We start from the raw sequence: 11,676 nt of genomic DNA, 5'->3' as shown, positions 1-11,676 counted from the left end.
GATGGAGGATGTTTACTGGGAGCTCTTCCTAAGGGCTGGGAGCCGCAGGGCAGAAAGGCAGTTCCCTTGGCAACTGGACAGATGCAGGCTGGCACCAGTATGTGACTGGGGGCCGGAGGGATGTGCTGATAATGAAGGCAGGCGGAAGGGTGAGGTTGTTGAAAATGGTGACAAGGGGTCTGTGAGTGCCCAAGGGGGAAGGGAGCAAATGAGGGAATGGAGAGGTGTTGTGGGTGAAGGGCGCTTGCGTCAGGAACCTCAGCCGGGCTTGAATACGCTCGTGTGACTGGGAAAGAGGTTGCTGCACTAATCCCAATGCTAAATAATGAGACTCCGAATGGAGCGTTCGCTACTGGAGTGGATAAGGAAGCTGTACTTCAGAGATGCTGTGATGCAAGAAACTGTATGCTTAGACGTACCCTTGTTGAAAAGACTTTGTGCCTGTGACAAGGGGCATATACGGTGCTGGTTTCCACACTGGTCAAAAAAGGAAAAGGGAATGTACTTGTGAGTAGCCTTATTTTGGCTGGCTAGCTGCTGACATGGATGTCAGGGAGAGATGAGCCAAGAATGTCTTGGAATGAATTCACATGAAGCCACTGAATGGAGCTGTCGGGATCTGCAATGCCAACATTTTAAAATCTTAAGAAGAGAGGGGGGAGGGAGAAGACCCTCCTGAAAGATGGAAAAGAAAAAGAAAAAAGTACTGAAGAAATTGACAATAGCCGCTGTAGGATTAGTCTGCCCTGTTAATGCTCCTACTATCATCTGGGCCAAATTTTTGTTGCTGAGCAGTAAGTAGTCTAGCAGATCTTCCTTTTCCCTTTAGAAACGCAGATCACTTTTATGGACTAGGTTAAATGGAGCTACTCAGATGGTAACAATTCAACATGTGCTTAAAGTTTTGGAAGATCAGTGTTTTGGAAAATGGGAGCTCAGAGGGGAGCAGCTGTGGTGCAGTAGAGCTGGGCTGGAGATCTGCACTCCAGGTAAAGCAGCATGAGACTGGCCATAAATAAAGTAAATCCAAAGTCTGTAATGACCTTTGGTGTTCAGCTTCCTTGTTTCATATGGTTATTTATATTTAGAGCAGAACACCTTCAGTATTCCTTGGGCAGCACTAGGCATCTTTCTTAAAAAACTTTTCATTGAAAATGGAAGAATTGTGCCAAGAGTGCACTGGTTTTGTGGACCCTTTGCAGACCGCTTGTACTGTCTCCCGGACTACAGTTTGGGGACCACTGCTGTACCCCTTTGCTGCAGCACAGAGATCAGTCTCTGGGCTGAGGTAGGAGTTGGCTCTGGCGTGAAGGTAGATTGTTAAACATGGCATCCAGAGCATATTAAGTGGTGAAAGAAAAAGCTGCTTAGCAACCCTGTGGGCACAGGGGGAATAATCCTTACTGGTGCAAAACTTCCTCATGGTTGACAGAGCTTCTGCAAGGCAAAGCGATTTTTCATACTCCAATTAACCTAGTACTCTGCTAGTTTTGTTTTTTTTAATTGATCATTAAAATAGAGTATATCATGGTCCAGATAATGTGTTTTGAGAGAACAAAACAAAACGAGACCTCGGTGCAGAATTTTTCAGGCTTACCCTGCAACTGAAGAATTCAGCTGGCACTTGGCCGTGTTAGAGAATGGCAGGCTTTGGCAGGTGCTGAGGAATTTCCTGAGTTACGAAAAGAGAGCACTGGGCACAGGAGAGATCGCAGATAAGGCAGATCTTACAAAATGATTGAAAGTGGAATTCTTTCCTGGTAATTAGTTGCTTGATGTGGAAAACCACCTAGGTTTCTGACAACCCAAGCACAGCAAGAAGGCCAAAAAAGGGAGAAGAGAAGCATGTAGAAAGGACATGATGAGAAGGTCTTTTGTTGAGACTTTTAAGTTCTTTTGGTAATAAGCTTAAATCAGTTATGCTTTTAGAATATTTTTATTAGCTGAGTATTTTTTTTTAGTTATAGTATTAGCAACTACAGTCTGGTTGGAAAACTGAGCTCATCTTCAAGAATCCCGCAGTCTTCTATAAATAACAACATAAGCCTTAAATAGAAGGGGAAACACGCATGATAGTATGTTTCCCCTCCCCATATGTAAATCACATGGACTCAAATACTTGATTCGATGTGGTGGTTAAAAATAAGGATAGATTGAAGGGAGATACACTGTTGATGGAGGGTAGTGTGAAATGTGGTAACTTCTAAATACTATTTTGTTACTTTGGGAAATACAGCTTTTGTTGTGATATGGTTAATGCTACTGTTTTTAAGCTTCTGCACCTGGTTAGTTCCAGTGGCTTAATCATAGAATCATTTAGGTTGGAAAAGACCTTCAAGATCATCGAGTCCAACCATCAACTATGCCCACTAAACCATGTCCTGAAGTGCCTTGTCTATGTGCTTTTTGAATACCTCCAGGGATGGTGACTCCACCACTTCCCTGAGCAGCCTGTTCCAATACCGGACAACCCTTTTGGTCAAGAATTTTTTCCTAATATCCAATCTAAACCTCCCCTGCCGCAACGTGAGGCCATTTCCTCTCGTCCTATCACTAGTTACCTGATAGAAGAGAACAACACCCACCTCACTACAACCCCCCTTCAGGCAGTTACAGAGAGCGATAAGGTCTCCCCTCAGCCTCCTTTTCTCCAGGCTGAACAGCCCCAGTTCCCTCAGCTGCTCCTCATCAGACTTGTGCTCCAGGCCCCTCACCAACTTGGTTGCCCTTCTCTGGACACACTCCAGCACCTCAATGTCTTTCCCGTAGTGAGGGGCCCAAATGTTAGCATATGGCAATGAAAATATGTATTTCTCATGGAAATGTGTGCTTTTCTAAAAGAAAGTGTAACTTCAGAGGTACGTAGAGAGGAATTCTCCTCTGAACTGAACTTGCATCTTGGGCTTTGTAGGATTTTATGCGAACTATCTCTTAGACTCTGCATATCTCCTTATCATACATAAGAACAGCAAATGTACATTATTTTTTTGAGTGGGGGAAGCCCAGACATTTTAAGTGTGTGGCATGGGTTTGATTTCCTAGGCTTTGACGACTTCAGACTTTCACTTCTTGTTTTCCAGCTACCCCATCTTGACCGCTTCATGTCTACTCACCTAAATAGACCCGCTTATAAATTTTCTGCACATTTTTTTACTGCTTTCTCTTTGCATCATATGGGTCTGATTTTTTTTTAATTTTATGCTGCACAGTGAAAAAGTAAAACATACACCAAAATTCAGCTGCAGTCTGTGCCATCTAGTTGTTGATTTAAAAAAAAAATACCACAAGCAGCATGCCTTTTCAAAAGATGCAGTCTGTTTTACTTCTGCCTAATTTTGTTTTACCTGTATTTTTTGCCTTTGGTTCTTAGTTACATTTTGTCAACGCAGACCATTCCTGGCATGTGAAGTTAAGTCCTTAACCCAGTTCCTGTAGCCGGTACATGGTCTTCAGAGGCTTAACTCTGCATCATGGCAAGGGGAGAGGGCTCCCGAGTGACAGCGTGTTTAAGACCCAGTGGGCAGCGTGTTACGGGACTGACCTGACTCGAGACAGCGTGAACAACAAAAGGGAGGGTGCTTCACCTTTCTTAGGAAAGTGCTGGTGGCACAGGGGTCGCTGCTAGGCTCTGAGGCATTAGTTTGTGCTTGCAAAACAGCCTAAGTTGAAGAAGTTGAGATGCATTGGCTACCAGTTAGTTTTTGATAATTCAGTACTTCCTTAAAACTGATGAAGCATGTAGCCTCTTCTTGAAGGTCATTTCTCAAGAACAGACATGAGTGCTGGTGGGTGTTAAGCTCTTGACATAATGCATGCAAATACCTTTTTAAAATAAAAATTTGAGAAGCACACCTAAACCCTTCCCCTTTCTGTAACATTGCTTTTTCTTTGCCAAATGAAACATGAGGTGAATGCTGAGAAGCAACCCAAAAGCAAGCAGATGGAAGAAATCCATAGTTAATGCTTTAATTTGAGTGGTCATTTCTTTGTAAACTAAGGGTACATATTGAGTTGTTTTCTTTGTTACTCGTTTTCACTAGATAGTAAATATTTCTAATTTCGAAGGCTAGGTGTTTGTGGTTGTTTTCCATAGCTATCTAATTTCAATCTGTGTTTCTGCATGCCCCTCCTGGTTTTCAAATGCATAAGTATATGTGTACAAAGGGTAGCTTCTGTAGCTGTGTTTGCCCTTCTGTAGGAACAGACCTATCCGTGATCGCATTGCTTCTGTAAACGTGCAACTGTCTGAAGTCATTGAATCCTCAGAGTCAACTTTTTTATTTACGTTTTGTTTTTTGACAAAAATCCGCGGGGCAGAACTTGTGCTGACATGAAAGTGTCACTTTGCACGTAGTTTTGCGAATCACGGGTCTGCTGCGGAGGGAATACAGCGTGGTTAAGGCCCACAGCAATGTCACTGATTTCTCTTATGTCCTTAGGTCCTTTCTCACAACTTGTGCACAGTGTTAAATGTTCCCCACGATCCAGTGGCCTTGGAGGAGCACTTTAGGGACGATGATGAAGGACCAGTTTCCAATCAGGGTTACATGCCTTATCTAAACAAATTTATCTTGGAAAAGGTAAGTTTTGAATTCTTGTGTTCTGTTTTTCCCTTTATTGGCTTTGTATTAGAGTGTCTTTACAGTAGACTTCTGCTTGCAGGAAGCATGCTGGTGTGAAGACGCTCTGGCTGTGAGTGTGCCTGTGTGGGGTCGTGATGGGGCGGGTGCTCTGGAGAGCCCACATCTTAAAATGGAAGGGTGTACTGTTCTCTACTTCTTTTTTCTCTCCTTGGTTTCTATTTCCTGTTACATCTGGTAATTGTCTAAGCTGTGTTAATGTAGAACCATGTTCGTATTAGTAAAGCACCTCAGCTTGAATTTATTTGAAAGTGTCTTGGAGCTACAGGTTGTCCCACTTTATACTATGGCTATAACAGAATATTGTCATAGACTCCTTTGCAAACAAGAAGGGCAAAAATATCTTTACTGTCTATTCACAAGGTATTTTAATAAATGGATCCCTTCAAATAGTTACTGTGAGTGACATTAGGGAATGTTGTTAAGTTTCGTCTTGCAAGTTCTTTCCTTTCGTGTCTGAGCACTCTTCAGTCTTCTGTTGTGCCTTGTTTTGGGGGGAAGCTCTGGAAAGCCAGCAGGGTTTCCCCTACTCTCCTTTCCTCTTGTTCTAAGATAGGTAGTCACTGGGCTTCAAAGTAAAAACAAAAACTATCTTCCTGCTTTTTTTCTGACAACTTCTGTTGAGATACTGCTCTAGACAGTAATAACTAGCCCATGTGATCGTGCAAACATATGAGCTTCAATACCACTGATTTCTCATATGCTTGGGGGCTGGCCCCAGAAACCCTCAAACTTTGATGTTGTGGCTGCAGAGATACACAGATGCTTGCTTCCTTTTATAAAGTTAAGAAGTCCTGAACTGACATGCTGCTAAAAAGTCCAATGCAGCAATTGCAGATTATGCAAACTCCTTAGCCTGATTTGCTGATTTTTTGCTGCTGCTTTAATCTACATTTAATACTGGTGGAAAATGTTATATATATATATAATGCAGTCTGGCAGCTTGGAAGCAGTAGAAGCTTCTTATATCTAGCTAAGACTTAGCAGCTCCTCTGCTTCTCTAGTCTGTGTTGCTCTCATACTCAGCAATAGTGTCCTGTTTTATGTGTGGGATTTGTTGGCTGTTAATATGCATAAAGGTACCTGCTTAATGTCTTGGTTGTTTGATGCTGAAGAATCTTGCTTTGTCCCTAAGAAGTTTGTGATCTCATTTCTGCTTCGTGTTGGCTGTCTGAGCTCCTTTAAGATTCAGCGGAGACAAAGCAGTTTGTATACAAATTCTGGGGAAAAAGAAAAGGCCTTACTTTATTTTGACCAGAGGATTACAGTAGTAGAGTCTGAACCACAGCAGGTTTTGTTAATACTATTTGTAGGCAGTAGCAAGCCATTAAGTGGGGGAAAAAAAAGAGTTCGAAGGCTTTTTCAAATATAAACGTGCTTTATTGTTAAAGGGTGTTTATAGGAAGAATAGTTACAGAAATGAGGAGCAATTGCATTTAAATTACACTTTGAAAATGAAAGACCTGGCTATGTAAGCCAAGTTGGTGTGAATTTACAGTGTTTAGGTACTTTGGGGCACCTTGTTGCCCCATGGTAAAAACAAAGAAGCTTGCCTTGCTTTCTCTTGAAAGGAAAGAGCATGACTGCCTGTAGTTTCTTGTTTTGTTTTATTCATACACTGATCTGGCTTGCAATAATTGCCTGATACACCCATACCATTAGTTCGTCTTAAAAGATGAAATTGTTAAGGAACAGGATTAAATTATTTAATCCTGACTAAATGCTTGTAAATGGTTTGGATATGTACTATTAAAAATTAGTGAAATTTTTTAGACACAAGGTTATCTTTGTGGACTGGAAAAATCTTGGTTGTGACATCTCATCTTTTAGAGTTGACTTTACATCAGTGCCAAAAGACAACATGCAGTGGGATGAAGTCACTGGTTCATAGCGCGTCTCCTTTGTTTAAAACAAACAAGCAAAAAAAGCAAACAAGAAGCCCCTTCTTTTTTTCATTCTTCCAAGGCGTAATCTGTTCTTTTAGATGGGGTGATTGTAGAACAAATGCTATTAATTTATGCTAGTAAGTAAAGTTCCTAAAGAAGGACTGGTGCTTTACACCCCAAAATACAGAGGAAGATCTCTCAGTTTCCAGCCATACATCTTCTGGTGAATTAATTGATTTGAGCAAGAGCAACCTGCTCAAGATAGGTTTTTTTGATCTCAAGATACTTTGCTTTAAAACATCAGTAAAATATTTAAAGAATGAATCCTTAGATTTCTTTTAAAACAGATGTGTAACTGTGACTTATAATTTTATTGAGAGGACTTTGTAACCTTTTGAAATAACTTCTGTTGTATTCTTAAATGCAGTTGCAGCTGTTTATACTTTTTAGTGCTGGCTTACCCTGTGGTACCCTGCAGTAAAGCCTCTTTATATAGAACCAAGGAATCATCAAGAAAGGCACAAGCTGGTAGTTTAATGAGGCAAATTGGTTGCAACTAATTTCCTTTATCCAAATAGGGAATTTGAATAAACAGTTTGAATAATTAGTATTGCCTAGTTGATGATTTCTGGTATTGTGCTGCATGTTACTTAGCAGATAGATGTATCTAGGATTTTCTTGCATCTGAAACAAAATTTATTCTTGTTCTGTAAGTGTCCCTTTCGGGAGGGAGCTGTCACTTGCCAATATAATGTCTTCGTAATTTGTTTTACTTGGTTTCATAACCATATTTTAGCATGTTCCATTATTTACAATGTATGTCTTTTAATACCAATTGAAAATATTTGCTTTTCAATGATGGTGATGGCGGTATTTTACAACATGCCTTATTTATAGCAGAGAAGAGTCATAATGGGGGGAGACAAAGAAGGACGTTGTTCTTAAACCATAGGTTATCTCATCTTCCAGACAACTTAGTGAATGTTAGTTACACTACCGATGCTTGTTATATTTTTGGAACTGATCTGTTCACTGGTACTTCAAACAAATAATTTCTGTATTTCCTTTTTTTTTTTAGAGTTATTTGGTAAGATAGTGGTGATGTTAAATTATATTTTGCATATTAGTAGAAATAAAAGATCTAGAAAATTCTATGGGGTTTGCTGCATTTTTCTTTTGATTATTTTGTGAAACTTCTTAGAAAGGGAAGGTAGGTGTCTTTCATAGAACATGTTTTTACCTCTATGAGTTTAAGCGGTTTTAAGGTTGGAGGGGTCAGTTCATTTGCATGTTTCATCATTTGGACAGATTCACAAATAAAAGTAATAGTTGCTGTAGAGTTAATAGTATGGAGTAGTGTAGAAGTTTCCAAATGAAATCGTGACTTCAAATAATTTGTATAAATTATGAAGTACAGTTAAAAGCATGTAGTAGTGCACAGGAAAAATCTCTTGTACAAGGATTTATTAATTAATTAAGCAATGGAATTGTGTGATATTCACACAGGTTGCAAGCAGGATGAGTATTCTGGCCAAGTAGAACTAAAATACTGGTTTCTCAGCAGAGTGTCATAAATTTCTTGTTTTAGTTTCACTTCAAGATGATTTCAGTTTAGGATTCATAGTAGAGTCTCACTGTAATTAAAGAAGTTTGGGGGAATTCTCTTTAGATTTAAATACCAGGGTAGCCTGACCCAATCTATTTTATAAATATGTGTTTTGTTCATGTCATGAAAAAGCAATGTGTATATGGGTTTATGACTGAGTTTTTTTACCATCTGTTCCTCCTGTTTGAAAAATTTCTACTTTTACAGTTAAACTAAGTTAGAAGTACTTTTGCAAGTAAGTTCAACTATAACTTTAGAAACTATTCAAATATTTTTAATTTTTGAAACTATGCTTAGAAATGATCTGTCATAAATCCAGAGAGATTATTCATTATTAGGTAGCAACCTACAGTGGAGTGTTGCCAGGCAAGGAAGCCGAAGTAGCACAACCAAGACTTTTGTAGCATGGAGTTAGCTCTAAAGCAATTTGGATTTAGCGGGATTTTCACCTTCCTTCCCCTCCCACACCATGCAGATGTACTTGTAGAACATAGGTATCAGGAATAGTTGGCATTGCTACATGAAATTGCTGAGGGAAATTTTTGTTCTTCATTAAAGAGAACTATTTAGTTCCATCCCCAACTCCCAATATCCCCAGAAAAGCAATTTTGTGATTATATCCTTTATTTAACAGCCAGCCTGATAATTTAGGAAAAAAAACCCCCAAAGATGTGAATCAGAGTTATTTTGGAAAGCTGGAGCCTGTGTGCTCATCTGATTATTGTTCCTGAATAATTCCTAAACAGTGTCTCTGCTCTGGATGACATGTGGGCCCCATGAAGTCCATTTCAGAATCAAGTCTGGATTCTGGAAAAAGGACTTTTACGTCTAAAGTGGGACTGCTGGCACAGCACAACCTAGTCCCCTGCGGCAAAATGGCCCTGAAACCTCCTGCTTGGCTGCTGCCTAACCCTGGTGGCAGTAACATGCTGTAGGTGACTTGGGTTTTGACACAAGTTTCTGAGGCGCACGCAGTCCAACTTTGCTACGTGAGCAGAAGCCATGAAAATTTTCCTTTACCCCGGGCAGGGCCCGTGCCTTCCTCCACCCGTCTCCCTGTGGTCGTTGATTGCTGCTGTGCTTTAAAACACGAGCTGCTCGTAGAGCAACCCACCTTGTTTGTTGTGCTTAGAGCGCTTGCCAGGCGGTGGCTATAGGAAAGGAGATTTCCTACCCTGGTGGCATCTTCCTGGGGAGTAACCGTTAGGACATTTCCAAGGTGGAATTGCTCATCATCTGGGTGGGTGAAGCTGTTTTACACAAGAAGTCAAGCTTCGCTGGGCAGGGAGGACAGACAGGAAAAAACACAGGCAAAAGTAGCCAAGGGATGAGGCGCTGGCACGTTGAAGGAAGAAGGAAACCTGGCTTCTAGCCCTTCTTCCAAAGGGTGTTCGTTCGCTTAGCTGGTGTTTCATTTAAGACCCATGTTTCTTGTGCGAACAACCAGGATGCTGAGCTTGTGGCTATAGCAGCGATAGCTCCTACAGCTTCCATCTGCTTCAAAGGACAGCTGTAGCCTTGCATCATCACTTACATTGGTGGCCCGCTCTGCAAGCATGCAAACTCTATGGCTTTCTTTCATAGTCTCACTTTTAGTCCTGGAAACTGTACTGTAAAGTGCTGCTTTTTTTTTTTTTTTTTTTTTTTTCCTCCCCCCACACCAGTTCGCTTCCTTAGTCTATCTTTGACTTAGCCACTGTGGCTCACCCTCCACTGTATTTGACCACTTACCAGACTGGATAGGAAATCATACAGTTTGCAGTGGTGTCCTTGAAGATGCATGGTTTGGCCTGTCATTAAGAAAACGTCGCTGAACATTACTGGTGGTGTTACCGCCAGAGGTACAAGAACCTGTTTCTTAGGCTTGCCTTCTGAAATCTCTCTGGACTTCCATTGCGGTGCAGAACATGCCTTTATCAGTTACATGTTGGCAAAGAAATAGCATTGCTAAGCTGTAGGGAGATAAATAGATTTAATCTCTAACATAAATGAGGGTTTAAAAAGAAAATAGAGGAAATGAAAGCTTTTGCATATGTAAATAATTCACAGATGGGTATGTACAGTTGCTAGGTATGATAAAGGATAATGAAAACAAGAGGAATTTTTTTATCAGTAAGGTGAAGATTTGCAAATCTGAGAAAAAGGAAAGGTTTTAAGTGGATTAGCGTTCGAGAAAAAAATGATTACATGTTTATGAATATCCTACAAGAGTTACATTTGAGTAACATGAAGGAGAAAAACATATTAAAGGTATTTCCCAGCTGTTGTTCCAATATCGCTTTTAGCATATCCACGTGTAGTTTTGGCTATATTGGCTTCCAAATTTGCTATATAAAATCTCAGTAACGCAGTGCAACAGAAGGGCAGGCAGCTGGAACTGAGACAGTTATGAAGATGGTTTGGAAGCTGAAGCTAATGTGCTAGGGGAAACACAGAATGCAGTGTAGCCTCCTCACATGAAGTCAGGGTGTTATTAACTTCACCAGAAATTGGAGGTTGGATGTAGATTTTGCCGGAAGAAATTCCTTAGTTGACCCCATGCAGGAAATCAGTCTAGGTTGCTATGGTGTTCTTTTGGGGCCTTGGCATTTCTTGCAAACTAGAATTTTCTCTGTGCTTTTTGTGTGACTTAGCCTGTTAAACTTTGTCTGTCTGTTATTCTGTGCCATTTGTGCATATTAATTTTTTTTGTTCAATTTCTTCACTTTAGGTTCAAGGAAACTTTGACAAAGTTGAATTCAATAGGATGTGCTGGACTCTCTGTGCTAAAAAGAACCTCTCTAGAAGTCCTTTGCTGATCAGTGATGAAGATGCATTTAAAGTGTGGGTTATTTTTAACTTCTTATCAGAGGACAAATACCCTTTAATCATTGTACCTGAGGAGGTAAGAAACAAAAACTTAAGCTGTTTAACACCAGTTTGCTTAATGTCCCAGTTGAACTATGTTAATGTTTGCTACTCTCTAGAGATTTAAGATAAAATAATTATTTAGTATAAAAATTTTATTCCCCTCCTTTAATAATGTAAGGCCTTGGGTGCTTTTCTTTGTCTTCCAGGGTGCATATGCGGGGATTCCCACAGGATACTTTAGATATTGATGGCTGTGCGTGTCTGTCATTTAAACAGCCTGGATTAAATGGGACCTGCTGCTTGCACCCCAGTAAACAGCCTATTTTGCTTTTTGTGAGGACTGACTGGTGCTGGGGAGACTAGCTCCAGTACCAGCATTTGGAGCTGTTGAGGTTCTCACTTCACTCATGAGTAGTGCATGTATGTGATCTTTAATCACTGCACTTGCTTATGGAATTAAAATTTTGCACAGTAGTACATCAGTGTGATTCTGAAAAAAAATTCTTCCCTCTGCTCTGTGTTACCGTGACTTGCAACATGAGTCTTCAGTCTCATGTCACCCTCCTGATGAAAAGGAGAAGTATGAACTTTTCTGATGATGTCTGTGTCTGATCAAAAGCAGCCACCACCTGAACACTCTTGCTTGAAATGGTTGAAGGAATAATACCAGAGAGATCTCTATACTTGAAGTTCA

The 11,676-nt window shown here is 40.4% G+C and overlaps 1 protein-coding gene across 1 annotated transcript in view; it reads left to right on the top strand.

The window, feature by feature from the left end:
• Window positions 1–337: 337 nt before the first annotated feature.
• SWAP70 (SWAP switching B-cell complex 70kDa subunit) overlaps window positions 338–11,676 on the top strand; it is a 36,127-nt gene continuing 24,788 nt past the window's right edge. The window contains exons 1-3 of the mRNA XM_010563918.1: window positions 338–403; window positions 4,440–4,580; window positions 10,843–11,016. Coding sequence (XP_010562220.1) covers window positions 338–403; window positions 4,440–4,580; window positions 10,843–11,016 — 381 coding nt within the window. The remainder of the gene's footprint in view (window positions 404–4,439; window positions 4,581–10,842; window positions 11,017–11,676) is intronic.

The sequence above is a fragment of the Haliaeetus leucocephalus genome, unplaced genomic scaffold (assembly GCF_000737465.1).
Source record: "Haliaeetus leucocephalus isolate CR32 unplaced genomic scaffold, Haliaeetus_leucocephalus-4.0 Scaffold173, whole genome shotgun sequence".
Lineage (NCBI taxonomy): Eukaryota > Metazoa > Chordata > Aves > Accipitriformes > Accipitridae > Haliaeetus > Haliaeetus leucocephalus.
Note: the sequence above shows the minus strand (reverse complement) of the source record. Positions and strands in the feature narration are given on the sequence as shown.